Genomic DNA, 15,574 nt, shown 5'->3' with positions numbered 1-15,574 from the left:
ATCAATATCGTACTTGGGAGGAGAAGAAAGAAAAGCTTGTTGAAGATTTATCATCGCTTTGCCATGGACACTGCCTCACCACCAGAAGGAGCTCACTAAGATGGTTTTTAACGCCACTTTGAAAGGTTCCACAATGACATCAAAAGAGATCACACGCTATGTAAGAGTAATGACTTGGAAATGAAATCAAACAAAATATTATGAAGTGATCATATTATGCTTGTATTTAATCAATTAATTTAATTTAATTTAATTTAACAAAAATTATCTTAAAAAAGCTAAATTTAACAAAGAATGACAAATAAAAAGGCCTGAGATAACTCAAATTATTTTTAAAATCAATGAAAAATCCTATAAAAAGCAATTAACATAAATTTAAGTTAATCTATCAAACTCATAATTTGTGAAATCCTTGACTCAAACTCAACCAAGAAGCTTAATTCTCAATTAATCTAATGTTTAAGGATGAAATTGAGAAAATATATCAATGTAAAAAAAAATAGGAGTATCAAATTTAATAGGAAATGTTTTTGAAAAATGATGAAATTGTGAAAAAAATTCAATTATAAAAATTATCTCAAACTAAACAAATAGTAATTAAAATAATAGGGACCAAATATGACAAATGAGAAATATTGAAGGATAATGAAATGGAAAAAAAATATAATATTATAAATTACTTCAAATAAAATAAATAATAATAATAAAAAGAACATGGACCAGATCTGAAGGGAAAAAAATGAATTGATGTTTTGAAATTTTAGAGGGTTAAATGCAAAAATCAAAGAGGAGATGGGAAACAAAGAAGAAGAAAAATATCGTCGACGCCAAACCAAAGGTTTGTTGGCCATATGAGCTGCACAGGGATAAAAGGCTTACCAAGACGATTTGAATGCCACTATAAAAGCCACTGGAATCTCCCTTACTTGCTAATTGAATGGTGCAACAACAACCAAATTTATATGAAAAAATTAAAGAAACAACTAAATTCCCTAAGGAATAATTTAAAAGTCAACAATCATGTTTAATACAATTATGCAAGTCAATTATAAAACTCACATAACCACTAGGTTTTACAATTAATAAACAGAAGAATCTCACATAATTCTTAAACAAACCTTAATTAGTAAAACTCATAAATCAAAATAATAAAAAAAAACTCTATTATTTACTAATACAATCTAAAACTAACAAAAACCCTATTCTAAAACAGAGAGAAAGAGAGACCCTACCTGAAATTAGAAGAAAAGACAAAAAAAAAATAGAAGAAAAGGAGTTTGGGGTTTGTTGTTGTTGAGAATCCTTCCACACTCTTGAAGGTTCGATTGACATAGAAAAAAAACTATATATGTGGTTTGAAGTCTCTATTGTAAGGAAAATGAATGAGAGGTTGAGTGGTGAGAAGAGAAAAAAAGAGAGAAAGACAAGAAAAAAAAGTATTTATTGCAAGGACTTTGTATAGATACGTTGACTCAATAAGTTATATGAATTGACTTGAATTGACTGAGTTTTATAAATTATGACCCGTCACCAGATTCATAACATCTTTTTCTTAGGTTTTTTTAACGTACTATCCTATGTAATTTTCACATTACCTAAATTTAATAAGTTAAAAATTTAATAAGTTAAATCATATCTTATAATGCAAATATTATACACGAGCTGATTTTTTTTTACAGCCCTAATTTTCAGTACAAAAACTACTAAATTAAGGACAATCAACATCACTGTACAGCCCAAACCAAGAAAGGCCTCGTACGGATTCCTAAACTGCATAAAGTTGTGAAGTATCACTGAGAATGGATCGTGTGGGAGGCATGAGAAAATGAATCATTTAGGGCCCATGCACAGGCCTGGAAATCCAATGAAAAAACAAGACAGGACACATTCCCACCAGATCGTCATCTAGCACGACGGCCACTAACCCACCGAGTCTGATTGCTACAGCTTCCTCCTTTCCTTCCTTTCATTTCTTCTCACAAAGCATAAACATAAACGGATCGTCATCTATCTCTGTTTCTGTCTCCATTACAATTCTATATAGCACTAATTCATTGAAAACATGTTCTTGTAAGGATGCATTTCCAAATTCCAAATCCAATTCACCATTGAATTGAATCATACATATATAATCATGGGCTCCACCCAGTCCGCCCAAGCAGCTCAAGACGACGGAGAAGAAAGCGAAGAAGAAGAAGATAAAGACGACGACGAAGAAGAAGAGGAGGAGCTGGAACAGCCTAACGCGAGAGAAATTACTGACAGCAACAATAATTTAGTCAAGAAGGTTCTACAACAGGAGCCAGAGATGCTGCCCTGTTACGCATCAGCATCGCCTCTCTCTCCTCAGCTCTCATCTCTAGGTACCCCTAGGCTCGGCCCTTCTATCAAGGTGTGGGACCCTTACAATGTCCTCGCACCGCCCCCTCCCCCGCCCCCGCCATTGCCTATTTTCTCCTCTGATGAAGTTGGCGTTTTGGAGGTGTTTTTGATCAGTCATGGAGAATGCGAGCTCAATTTGAGGCCTGATTTAGTCGGTGGCAGGTGCCACGTGTCTGCTCTGACTCCCAATGGGCAGCGACAAGCTAGGGCTCTTGCTGTCTTCTTCAACTCTCAAGGGGTCAGCTTCCATTCCGTTTACTCGTCGCCCCTGAATCGTGCTAGATCAATGGCTGTCTCCGTTTGTCAGGTAAAATATATAAGATTTTAATTTGCTCTCGGATTGAAAAAAATGTGATTTTAGTAGGCAATCTGCTGTTGATGATGGAAGCCTCTTTTAATCATATTTGCTTACAATTGTGACTTTTATCTCTGCCTTCACCGCATTTATCCATACATTTCAAGCTATCCAAAACTGACTAGCAAAGAGCTAATGCATGGTAATGGATATCAATGTCTGTACGTTATACTTACCGACAAACAAAGGGTAAATGGTATTGGTAACATTGTATTATGTTAACAAAGAATTGCATGACATCCAGTTAATAGTCATTGAAAGCCGCCTCTAATCGATTGCTTATTCTCGCATGTGATCATTTGTCAATGAAATTCCTTCAAATTTTGCGGAATATTTCTCAGGATTATAGTGAAATGTGTGTAATTTGAGGATCAAGGATGGTGATACACTTGAGAAAAGAAGGGTTAGTGTTGCATGTATTTTGAGTGAGGGATTCAGGCGGACCTGATTCCAAGAGGAATCTGTCGTTGATAGAGAAATAGAGGCACTTAATGGCTGATATTTAAGGCTTTTGGTAGGTGATGAAAGTACTAATGATTTTGATATTGGAAAAATACTTAAGGTATGTGCTAATGAAATTCTGGTTAGTGTGGAGGATGGGGATTGAAACAACCACTCTAAGATAAAGAAAAACCCCTCTTAGAATGAATTGAACAATTCAATGCTGCTTCTTTTTGTTCTTTTTTTTTTGGTTGGGGGGGGGGGGGGGGGCGTGTTCAAGAAGATTTTGATTAGTTTGGAGGACAGTTAAATAAAAGGATGGATGATGTTCCACCCTTTTAGAGATATAGAAAATCACCAATCTAACAAGGGTTATAATCAGGAAGTCCAAGGATAGAGAAATCCTGCACCTCAGAAATTAGAGTTTTACAACTCAGAAATTAGAGTTTGGGATAGCTCACAACTCAATGGGATCCTCCCAAGAGTTTTACAAAATCAAGTTAAAAGCTTAACAAGCTCAATTTGCTTTTACTCAACTTCAACTCCCTTTAAATTAATGAAAAAAAAACATATTTATACCTTGAACAAACCTCCAAACTATGAAAATAACGAAACGTACATTTCTACATCTAGACACGAAATTCAAACTAGGTAGCTGCTAGTAGGTGATTAATCTTGAAGGTGGCAGATTTTCTACCAAGGCTGCCAGATGTGATTTCTATCCCTAGTTCTAGACGTTGATTTTATTGAAGTATGCAGAAATATGCAAGTGAAAATTAAATCTAGGTAGAGATTTTGGATTTCCTGAAAGCCTGCACACTTGAGTGTAAAGTTGTCATTGCTCCTTCTAGGAAACTCCAATTTGCAGTGTTTGAAGCGTTGGAAGCCAGACACACGTAGCTTTCTAATCATGACCGGATTGCCTGGTGTTTTCTGCAGAATAAATAATGTTTTACCTTGAAGTTAATCCTAAAATCTGAGCCTGTTGTGAGAATTTTCAGCTGTCCCGAACCTTTTTTAGCATCATTTATCTCATCTTCATTTTCCATGTTAGTTTTTGAATATCAGGAATGCTCCTGCATCAGATTTGGGTATATAAATGATAAGTTTTTGTTAAAAAAAAGAAGAAAGAAATGAGAAGGAGAGAAAAAGAAATGAGAAGTTTTGGTCATTATTGTGTTTGTTCACTTACAATTTTGGAAATTTATCTCATTATTATAATATTATTTATCGGCTTTGAAAATACTAGAAATTTTTCCTTCGCATCTTTTCTTGCGGTGCTCAAATTGCTAACTTTCTATTTATGATATTGGAATCTGAAATTGATAGATTTTAGTTATCTACTGTATTTGTTTGTTTGTAATCAATGATTATATATCCCCTCATAATCTGTTTGCGATAGATAGGATCTGCTTTGATATTCCTAGGAATATTTTCCTACATCTTGTGCTATACAGTGGAGCGAATTGTCCAGATATAAAAATCTTGCAGGAAATGAATTTTGCCGAGGAACAAATACAATCATCGGATGCACTCATGGATTTGAGCATGGGGCTTTGGGAAGGTTGCTCCCTTTCAGATATATATACACCTGAAGTTCAGGGCCTGCTTGAAAATCTTCAGCCGGACTTTTGTGCACCATCTGGAGAATCAATTAGGCAAGTGGAATTTAGGATGGTTCAGTTCCTAAATAGGACAGTCCTGGGAATGCCTGAAAAATTGGGATCAGAATTCTTGTTGCACCATCAAAATGAGAGCCATGGGTTTTCTCATGACAGAGATGGGCCTTCTCTACCACCGCCTTCAAATTGGGATATGCAGCATATGCTTCATAGGCACCGACAGGGCCTCGCAAGGAAAAAGTCTGGTAAGAGCAGGCTACAATTTGTGACTACTACTGGCAATCACGAGGGTGAAGATGAGATCTCACTTAGGGAAGCCAGCCACCAACACACGATCCATGATTTGAATATCAGGAACTCATCCTCCCCAGTATCTTCATGTGTGGGTGTTTTCACGCATTCAATTCCTATTAAGTGCCTACTCACAGGCATCCTAGGGTGCAGCCCAGTAATGATGCGTAAGATCTGCATAGAAGATTCTTCGGTGACAGTGTTACAGCATTCATGTAAAACAGGTTGGCAGATTAAACGCTTGAATGATACTGCACATCTGAGACTTCTCTAGGTGGAGAATTATCAACTCCTCAATTGGAGCTATCGATGGGATAATGAGCTGTTAATTTATTGAGCAGAAGCTGTTATTTTTCCTGTTTATGGATGTATTTAGGCTCATGATTTCACATGTATTGATGCTGCTTCTGCATCCTGTTGTAATTTTGGTTATTTGCTTACAGATTTGCCAACTTACATCAAACAAAAAAAGATTGGTTTGGAAGTTGGCTTTTGTATTGGATGATTCTTTTGATCTATAGCATGTACGAATGTTGTTGTGAAGTGACAGATACTTTTTCTTTCTTCCTTTTACGTTGTGGGAAGAAAGAAAACTAGTTATTTTAGAAGGGAGAATGAGCTTACAATTTTCACTGAATTGTTTCATTCAAGAGGGAACTTTTACTTAAGACATGCCTACGACATCATTAATTTGTTCTTAATTAAATAATTCACGCAGTATCTCAATGTTTAGTCACCTAATCATTTACTTAATCGGGGCAGAGTTAGAAAGGACCCATCCATCATAACAACCAAGCAAATATGGCATATCGTGGATCTGAAGGGCTTTGGCAAGCTAGAAGCAGCCCTTGCCAACTTCATCCACAAATGCCTTTAGATTCTTATCCGAGGAACCACCGTCCTTGACAGCATCCATGGCTAAATCTTTCCAATTCTTGGCGTTCTTTCTGAAGTCTTCTCCCGTCTTTCCATCTGCCACGACCAAATCCAAGCTCCTCTTAATCTCATCACCCTCAACTATCCCTTCTTCATTAGCTACCACCCTGACTCCTGTCTTCCACACGTCTTCAATCAGCTTGGCATTTGTTCCTTGATCCGTCCAGTGTGGAAATGCCACAACTGGAACCCCGGAAACTAAGCTCTCCAAAGTTGAGTTCCACCCACAATGTGTCACAAAACATCCAATCGAAGGATGAGAGAAGACCTCCACTTGACAACACCAAGGTACCACCATCCCTTGTTTCTCCAATATTGCCTCTCTACAGGCACTCAATTGATCATCTTCTTCTTTCTCTTTCTTCTTATTCTGTTCATCCCTTACAACCCACAGGAATGGAAGACCGCTCTGTACCAACCCCCGAGAGATCTCTTCCATTTGTCGGTTTGATAACACCAAAATGCTTCCAAAAGATACATAAACCACTGATGATTTAGGCTTCGAGTTCAACCATTCAATGTAATCCTCGGAGCCTTGGAAAAGATCCCCTCCGAAGGATTTATCCAATGGATCTTTTCCATCCAAGAAAGCAGATGGAATCAATGGCCTGATTCCAATCAAGTTGAACTTTTCAGTGGCATTCATAGCCCCCAACTCCAATGCATCGAAAGAGTTGACAAGCACTTTTGGGTTGGTTTCTTGGTTGAGCTGCTCCAGTTGCTCTTTAAACAAGTGGAGTGCCGCAGTACTAGTATTTGAAGGAAGTAAAAACGAGGGAAGGTCACGGCTAGCAAATTGTGGGAGCCCTGGTAATGCAATAACATTAGAAGTGTCCTTGCAATTTGAAAATATCACCATAACCATTGAAGTAGTAGAAATAGATGTCAAAGACAGTAGCAGGCTGAATCCAAAGAAACGCTGCTGGGAGATGCTGTGCACGTGCCACCTCCACTGCCCAAGGTAGAAGTACTGTGTAAACCAAACAAGTGATGGGCTTTCCTTCTTTCGCACTATCTACGATGAGTTCATTGAGAGTTTGTGAGCCTCGACGTTTGAGCTCAGACATGTAAATGTAATGCACTCTGTCATCTTCAGGCTTGAGCCCATCGTCGTAGCCATCCGAAAAGGTAACAAATGACAAGCCATCAGGGAACATAGTTTTCGACATGCGGCGTTGAGCGGAGAGAGCGGTAGCAAGAGTGACACGAGCACCAATAAGCGTTAGACGCTTGGCGAATTGCAGGGAAGGATTTATGTGGCCTTGTAAAGGTAAGGTCACCAGAAGGAAGTGAGGTTGCTTGATCATGGTGACTGGTTCTGTGGCAGAGGACTGGAGTGGAGAGTTCGACTAGGTCGAGGACTTTTCTCGCAAGCTAGGTGGAAATGAGGAGGAAACAACGTTCAAGGAAAGAGTGAGAGCATGCATTCTAAGGATGGGACAAGCTTGCTTAAATAATAGAGGATGGATTGAAGCATGACGTTTGTGATGACGATTTGGAGAAGTGCGCAGTTGTGATTCGCAAGAAAATCCTAACCTCACGTGCTTGTTCTTTTTTTAAAGGATGATTGCGGGACAAACTCATGTTATTCTTTTTTTATTATTATTATAAATGGCGCTCTTTAAAGAGTTGGTGTAGGCCGGCTGAAAAATATATTTTTAAAAAAATTAATTCTGAAAAAGTAAATTTTAAAAAATAAATTATTTTTTGATGTTTGGTAATGAAATGAAAAATAAATTAGAAAACACTTTCCAGTGTTTGGTTATGTCATGAAAAATGAGCTGAAAAATAACTTATTAATGTTTTATTTTTTTCAAGTTTATTAAAATAACGAGGAACAAATTTTACAAAGTAAAAAGTTCAATAAGAATGAAATTAAAAAAAAAATATTATTTCATAAATTATTTTAAATAAAATAAATAATAATCAAAATAATAGAGATCAAATCTAAAAAATAAAAAAAAATTGAAAGATGAAGAAATTAAAATAATAATAATTAACATTTCATAAATTATTTCAAATAAAATAAGTAACAATCAAAAGAATGAGGACCAAATTTCATAGATACAAAATTTCAATTAAAAAATGATAAGAAAAAAGCAAATATCAATTATAAAAATGAGGACCAAAATTAATATAAAAAATAAATTTTAAAGGATGAAATTGAAAAAAAAATTCAAAACAATATATATATATATCAAAGACCAAATTTGATATAATCAGTAAATAATATGATATTTCTAAATTTTTCACACTTCGGGAAAGTGTTTTCCGCCCAAAATAAAAGGAAAACACTTTCCTGAAAACTAAGCCAAATTTTTCTTTGACTAGAAAGTGTTTTCCGTTGACCAACTTTCTTAATGGCAAACAAACACAGGAAAGTTTGGAAAGTGATTTCTCGAAAACCACTTTCTGGGAAACAAACACAACCAGTTTGGTTACTTGTTCTATTAAGATATTTTTTAGGAACGCGGTGAAAATTATATTTTTTAAAATTTTAATTTTTTTTGTTAAAAATTATTTTTTATGTTTTCATATCATTTTGATTTGATGATATCAAAAATTATTTTTAAAAAATAAAAATATTATTTTGATATATTTCTAAGCGAAAATTCTATACAAATATCATTTAATATATAAATAATCATTTATATAAATAAACAAGAAAAAATTTCTGTTAACAATAACCAAAAGAAAAATTGATAAAATTGAGAGATGAATGTAAATTAAGATATTCAACCACACAAAATGAGATATTCACCTGATTGTATTTACTAAACTTATTTATTAAAATAAATAAAAGATAAATCCTCAATCTAAAAAACTCATGACTTAAAAGATAAACACAAATAAAACTGACTAAATAAATTCATGTTCTAAAAAAATATTATGCAAGGCTAAACCAGCAATATTATTTTAAAAAATATATTTTATTATTTTTAAAAATAAACTTTATTTGTTTAAAACCCAAAAACAATTCTAAATGAATTAACATAACATCTTGAAAGTTCCTATAATTTTTTACCCTCTCATATTTAATATTTGGGGATTGTGAGCTACATGTTATGTGTTTTTTTAGTATTAAAAAAACCAATTTTCTTTATAAAAAACAAAAATCAACAAAAATATTTTCTTCAAAAATACAATTTTATTTTAAATTGCACATGCATGGCCAAGTTTCTCTAAGAAAATAATAATCATATTTTCATTTTTAATAGAAAAAGAAAAAAAAACCACAAAAAGAATACATTGCATGATTTAGTATACCAAAAAAATTAAAGAAATAGTTTTTAATATCTTACTTGTATCATGGATTTAATAACAAGTTTATTAAAGGAATTGAGACTTTATCTAAATTTAAAAAAACATCAAAAATCAATCTTTATTTTAATATAAAGGGTTATAAACTTATATATAAAATGTTTTCTCGATATTAAAAGAATCAAATGCAAAAATATGTTTGGACCTTGGAATGACTAGGTTTGACCAATAAAGTTATCGTTCACTCTATTAAGGTGAACCGATTTTTAACCTTTAGACAAGCTAACAGTTAGAAAAAAAATATAATAATGCCTTAGTAATCAAATAAATAAACAATGCAATTTACTTTAGATATAATGTATTAGAAGTGACATGTCCTTTCTCTTATCTAAACTCTAAAATCAGTTAGGATTTTTAGTGGCTAAAATATTAGATGATGACTCTAAATTTTTATTAGTTGATAAATTACAAGAATTCCGTGTTTTTAGAAAGTGTGGATTTAGTATGGCAGCCCATGTAAATTCTAATTTATTTTTAGGATACAGATATCCAACTACTATAAAATTATACTAGAAAAATTGAACTTTAATTTCTGCTTTCCTCTTGCTTTTAGATTTTTGTTCCTTTTTTTTGCATTTTTTATTAAGATTATTTTATAGCGCATGTTATTAGAGGTAGACGCCTTAACACCCATTAAAATAAAAAAACAAATGTTGGGTTACCAATGAAGATTTATATTTCATTAGCAGAGAATAGATTGAATTAACATTAGATAATACTCAATAAAAAATGAGAAAATAAAAACTCAGAGATTGATGAAATGACAAAAAAGAGAAGAGAGACAATCAACTAAATATTGAGTTTTCTCTTTTGATCATCAAAGTCAAAGACTCTAACCACTCAAGAAAAAATAATCCAACCTGATCTCATTTCCGGTCAAAACTAGGGTTGAATATTTTTGGTTTTATTTTATTTTTTTCATTTTAAAAAATAATTAAACTATTGTTTTTAAAATCTACACAAATCAATCTACAAACCAGAACAAATTAAGTTTTGGTTTGTCTCATTTCGGTTAATTTTGTTAAAAAACCATGTAAAACCAAACAGTTACATTAGCTAAAACTTCAACCAAACAGTTTTGTTTTCTTCTATCATATTTTACAGGAATCAAGGCCATAAATAATTCATGCAAATAAACGGATGATTTCTTTGAACATCTTTCTCTGTAACTGCCTCAAGCAGTAAATCATGGCATGAAAATAAGCAATGTGTTTTTTTTTTAATTAACGTGGTTGTCCGGGCTAATTTAAGATGTACTTCGACTAATTCTATAGGTCTTGAAGTTAATGATTATATAAGTCTCTAGTAGTCCAGAAATTTATGAGACTCGAACTGATAACTTTTAAAAAACAAACTTAAAATCTGATCAATTGAGTTACATCTCTTCGGAATTGTTATTTTTTTCTTTTACTTTAACGTGAGTGTCCGGGCCAGCTTTCGCACATCTCGAATAAATCCACGGGCCATGAAGTTAACGATTATATAAACCTCTAATAATCATCTTATAAATAATTACATAGCTCCATCATGAGAATATATTGTTTCATATATTTATTTTCTTGCTTGTGTTGTAGATGCAGTCAACGGGAAGTTCACCGAGGCATTTGTTTTTCCAGATGGAATGGCGTTACTGTTTCATAATTAGACAGCTTTCATTTCCTGGGTTAAAAGATACTCCGGGCAGTGAGTGGAAGTCTCGAGGACGGAGACAGGCTGTTAAGCTCTCAACAGCAACTTCTCAGGAAAAAGATTTCGGAAAGTTGCTGAGAAAAAAAAAAGTCAGAATCTGAAGACTCTTCCCGCATAAGTCAGTGCCCATCTAGCCTGAATTTGATACCTCTCATGGTCTAGAAAAGTGGCAGGGTTGCTGTGAGTCTGGCGTTCTAGTCCTCTGACATCAATTTATTTTTGAGGAATGAACTAGCGAATTCTTCCTAGATTAGTAGATTAGTTTTCACTAATCAGCTGCTAATAAATCTGCTTCTGGTATTAAACAACAATCTAGGAAGAAGAAAATGAATAAAAGGGCCTAATAGAAATTATTTCACGAGAGCACCCAACTATATACAGTAGATATTGGTGGCAAAGAGATTTTTCCAATTTCTACAACATTAAACAATCAACACTGTAAAGGGTTGTGGAAGAGACTAGCCTTGGTGATCGTGTTTCATCGCTGGGATGAATTATTATTTTTATAAAAAAATGATATTTAGATATTAAAATAAGATAAAATATATATATAAAAAACTAGTTATGATAACTTTGTAAGAATGTTAATTAAGGTTAAGTCAACACGGGAAGTTTTGTCAAACTCTAAACTTGATTTGAATAATAAAATTAAAAATTATAAAAATTTTGATAAAATGACTAAAAAAAAAATAAAAGATCAAAAGAAGATAGATTAAATTGAAATCATTATTATCATTGAAAAAACTAAAATCATAAAAAAAATAAAATTGAAGTCATAAAAACTTTGATAAAAGAGTAAAGAAAAAAAATAAGAAATTAAAAGTAAAAGGACCAAATCGAAAAACATTATATATATATACACACACAAATTAAAAATCAAAAGTTAAATTGAAAACAAATAAAACTTTAATAAAAGAAAAAATGACAAAAATACATAAATCAAAACTAAAAGGTTTGAATCTGAAATACCAATAACAATGAAGATCATGATTTTATCGGGGTAGAAAAAAGAAATGAAAGGGGGGAAGGTGGGGAAGGTCACTGTCAATAAACCAATCATATTTAAACAACATGTGCCACTTATAATGAAAAAGAAAACGAGAAATCAAATGATACGGTAAAAGTTTATTTTTTACCATCGAGAGCCCCCTCACGTACTGCCCAAAATACATGGCGTCTCTAATGCCTTGTCACATGCTATTTTTTAAAATAAAAAATATTTTTAATGATAAATTATGTTAATACCTTTAACCAAACTAATAATTAACAAAAACAATTGATGCTCAAACACCCTACCCTAATAGTACCTCTGATCTCAATGAATTATATTTATTGGATTTAAGGACTTATGTGTAATTTTATTATTTATTAAAAAAACAAAAATACCTAAATATATTTACCCGAAACTGTTTATTCTTTTTACTCTTAGAGGTATTTTGGTTATTTTACTATTTATCAAAATATTAAATAAAAAAAACACCTCAAATAAATCAATAATAACTAATATTCCATACGAAAATATATATGATAAAGGAAAAGAAAGATATAAAAGTAACTACAGGATTTCGCTTTCAGTTTTAGTGTTTTTGTTATGTTATGTATGGCGATTCCTTTTAACTGCTGCACCTCATTCTAGGTGACAGAAAAGCTGCATGCATAACTGGGATAGTGGTGACTAGTGCATTGAATCATTGTAGAGGTGCTCTTATCCCGAGCCAAGTTTGACAATTATGTTATCAAGTTTTGAGCTAGGAGGGTACGTAGTCAAGAAAGTTAAAAAATAATTGGGTATTATTTGATCTTTATTTTTTTTATAATATATAGTTCAAGCTTGGAAGGATTGAACTGGGCTGTCTGGCTCTAAACTCTTCTTCTTCTTCTTCTTCTAATTTTCTCAACAGATCGACTTATTCTTCATTGCCTTGTTTGCAATTTAATTATATGACATCCAATAAAATTAATCGATTGGATTAAGATTGGACTACATGACTGCAACCTTGGCTTTCATCTACAATTAATTTGTCTCAGATGAACTAAAATTAAAAAAGATGATATATAGTACTGATCATAATTATAATAATCCTTCATAAATAACCACTGATTTAGAGAAACCAAACTCAAACAAGATTCTTTATTATCTGGAGAACGTAGAAACATCCTGACAAAAGGAAGTACTATATATAGATAAACAAGAAGCAAAAGAATAGGATTTTATTCTGGCGGCCCCGGAATATCAAGCTAATTAAATGTAACTTGGAGTACAAGGGTATGTGCAAAGAATCTCCATCGATCCATGGACTTCATAGTTCAATATCATAAATCTCAAGAAAGGGTTTATCCATGAATCTATTTGCACTCAGGAGGGGGACCCTGAGGGAAGCGTCTCAGGTCAGTGCAGTAGTTGTAAATCATGAAATATTTCTGAACCCATCTCAGTCTTCTTCTACTTGGAGCATCAAGCTCATTGGTTTTCCATGCACCGTCAGAGAAAGCGCTGGAAGGCTTGGAATCACAAGAAGAAGTACCGTAAGACCAAGTACAGGCATTGGCCTTGAAGTTTCTGTAGTATGCGGTGAAGGGCGCCTTGGTCCAGTCAGTTTTGACCAATCCACCTCTTGTAGCCCAGTCATCAGCATTCCAGAGACTAGAGTAAATTCTCATGGGTTGGCTCTTGGGAAATGGAACTCCAATTGATTCAGCATTTTTGAACACCCTAATGGGAATACTGTCCACCAAGAAGCTGAAAAAAGATGGTGAGAAATATCGTGTTAGAAACAGAAGCCAACTTTTCAAAGTAGAGAATATCAGAATTAGCACAGGATTGATTTACATGATGTGCTGAGGATTCCAGATGATGGAGTAAGTGTGGAAGTTCCTCGTGGGATCAAACCAGAGATAGAACTGCTGCTCTCTGTTTCCCTTCCCCTGAGTGAATACGTTAGTGTGCAAAATATAAGGGTCGCCACTGAGGTTTCCCAAGAACTCGAAGTCGATCTCGTCATGCGTTGGTCCTTGCGAAGACAACTGCATGAAAAAACAAATAAATTACTACTAGTTAGACTGTAAATATAAAGGAAATTATAAATAGAAATAACAATTAATTCAATTTAAACTTGATATTAATCTGGAAGTGGCTGACAGAAAGTCACATGCATTTTTTTGAAAAGTGGACGTCTATGTGTTGTTTCCTGAAAGAAAAGTGTGCAGGCAGGGCTGGGTAGTAATCATGCTCGTGAACTTTTAGCTATGGCCATTTCATTCTACTTTATATGGAGCTGCTTTCAAATCATTCTGGTTTGAAAGTGACTGTGTGTGTGTGTGTGTGTGTGTGTGTGTGTGTGTATATATATTGAATTAAACCATCTCTATATATCTTTTTGAAGAACCATCATGTACGTACATAGTAGGCTGTTACAGTGCCAGCAGAGTTGCCAGCGACAAGTTTGAGCTGCATATCAATCCTCCCGAACAAGTACTCCTTCTTGGACTGAAATCCAGATCCAGAAACCTTGTCTAGAGACAAAGACAGAAGCTGTCCTCCGTTGAATATCTTTGCACGTCGGTCACCCCATGTTAAGTCAAAATCCTGATAGAAGTTGCCTGAAGCAACCACCGCCATAGAGCATACTATCACAAACAAGGAGAATCCATTACAAAACATCCCCATTTTTTTTTTGTTATATCAAGAGAGAAGAGAAGAAGAAAGGAAAGATGTATTTGATGTGAATGTTGGGAGTAGTGGTGGTAGGGTTTATATATGGAGAGTTACATATAGAGAGAGAAAGGAATTATTGTTGTGAGAGAAAAGAAGAGATGAGTATGGAGGAGGTGGGGGACGCGTGAACAATATTACTGGTGGAGCTAAAGACCCAAAAGCTGGCGCCAGCTTTGCACACAACCAAAGCTGGAAGCTTTTGTCTGTGATCTTTTGGTGATTCAAAGCAGGTTGATTTTTTGTTTTTTAAAAGTATTTTAAAAAATAATTTTTTTTTATATTTTAAATTAATTTTTTTATCATTTTAATATATGTTAATATTAAAAATAAATTTTAAAAAATAAAAAATATTATATCAATGTATTTTCAAATAAAAAAAACACTTTAAAAATAATTATTATTTCACTACTAAATAGACTCTAAATATTTAGGATATTTTTTTATTTTTTATTTTCTCGTTTTTAGCATTAAAACACTACATTTAATTAGTTTGTGCATTAACTGAATCAGAGATTAATTGAAATTTAATTTTAATAAATGAGAATTATTAATCCAAATGCTATTAAACAAGAAACCAAACAAACAAAAGAAAATCATGGACGGGTGGGGTAGGGTCCTTCGGTCATGATTGGAGGAAATTGGTGGTGGATGACAACGGCGTATGGTATGGGAGAATAAAGTTCAATTCTTCTCCTTTCGGACCACCTTTATCACTTGCCCATTCGGATCTTGCCACGTAACACGGAAAGTTCTAAGCTACTTTCTGTTCTTACTTGTTACCATTTATTTCAATATTAAACCGGCGACGCCTAATATTCGACT

General features: G+C 33.6%; 2 protein-coding genes and 1 pseudogene across 2 annotated transcripts; 1 reads left to right on the top strand and 2 right to left on the bottom strand.

The window, feature by feature from the left end:
* The first annotated feature begins 1,801 nt into the window (after positions 1–1,801).
* Positions 1,802–5,634, top strand: LOC133682555 (uncharacterized). Its single transcript, XM_062105941.1, has 2 exons — positions 1,802–2,689; positions 4,670–5,634. Exons 1-2 carry the CDS (start codon positions 2,135–2,137, stop codon positions 5,363–5,365), a joined length of 1,251 nt encoding a protein of 416 aa, XP_061961925.1. The 5' UTR covers positions 1,802–2,134; the 3' UTR covers positions 5,366–5,634.
* A 72-nt stretch (positions 5,635–5,706) lies between these two features.
* Positions 5,707–7,433, bottom strand: LOC133682554 (phloretin 4'-O-glucosyltransferase-like; annotated as a pseudogene).
* Positions 7,434–13,138: 5,705 nt separating this feature from the next.
* On the bottom strand, positions 13,139–14,841 carry LOC133681485 (xyloglucan endotransglucosylase protein 1-like). The gene is made up of 3 exons (XM_062104536.1): positions 14,438–14,841; positions 13,868–14,061; positions 13,139–13,777 (listed from the first exon to the last, which is right to left on the bottom strand). Exons 1-3 carry the CDS (start codon positions 14,702–14,704, stop codon positions 13,384–13,386), a joined length of 855 nt encoding a protein of 284 aa, XP_061960520.1. The 5' UTR covers positions 14,705–14,841; the 3' UTR covers positions 13,139–13,383.
* Between the last annotated feature and the right edge of the window lie 733 nt (positions 14,842–15,574).

The sequence above is a fragment of the Populus nigra genome, chromosome 2 (assembly GCF_951802175.1).
Source record: "Populus nigra chromosome 2, ddPopNigr1.1, whole genome shotgun sequence".
Taxonomy (NCBI): domain Eukaryota; kingdom Viridiplantae; phylum Streptophyta; class Magnoliopsida; order Malpighiales; family Salicaceae; genus Populus; species Populus nigra.
Note: the sequence above shows the minus strand (reverse complement) of the source record. Positions and strands in the feature narration are given on the sequence as shown.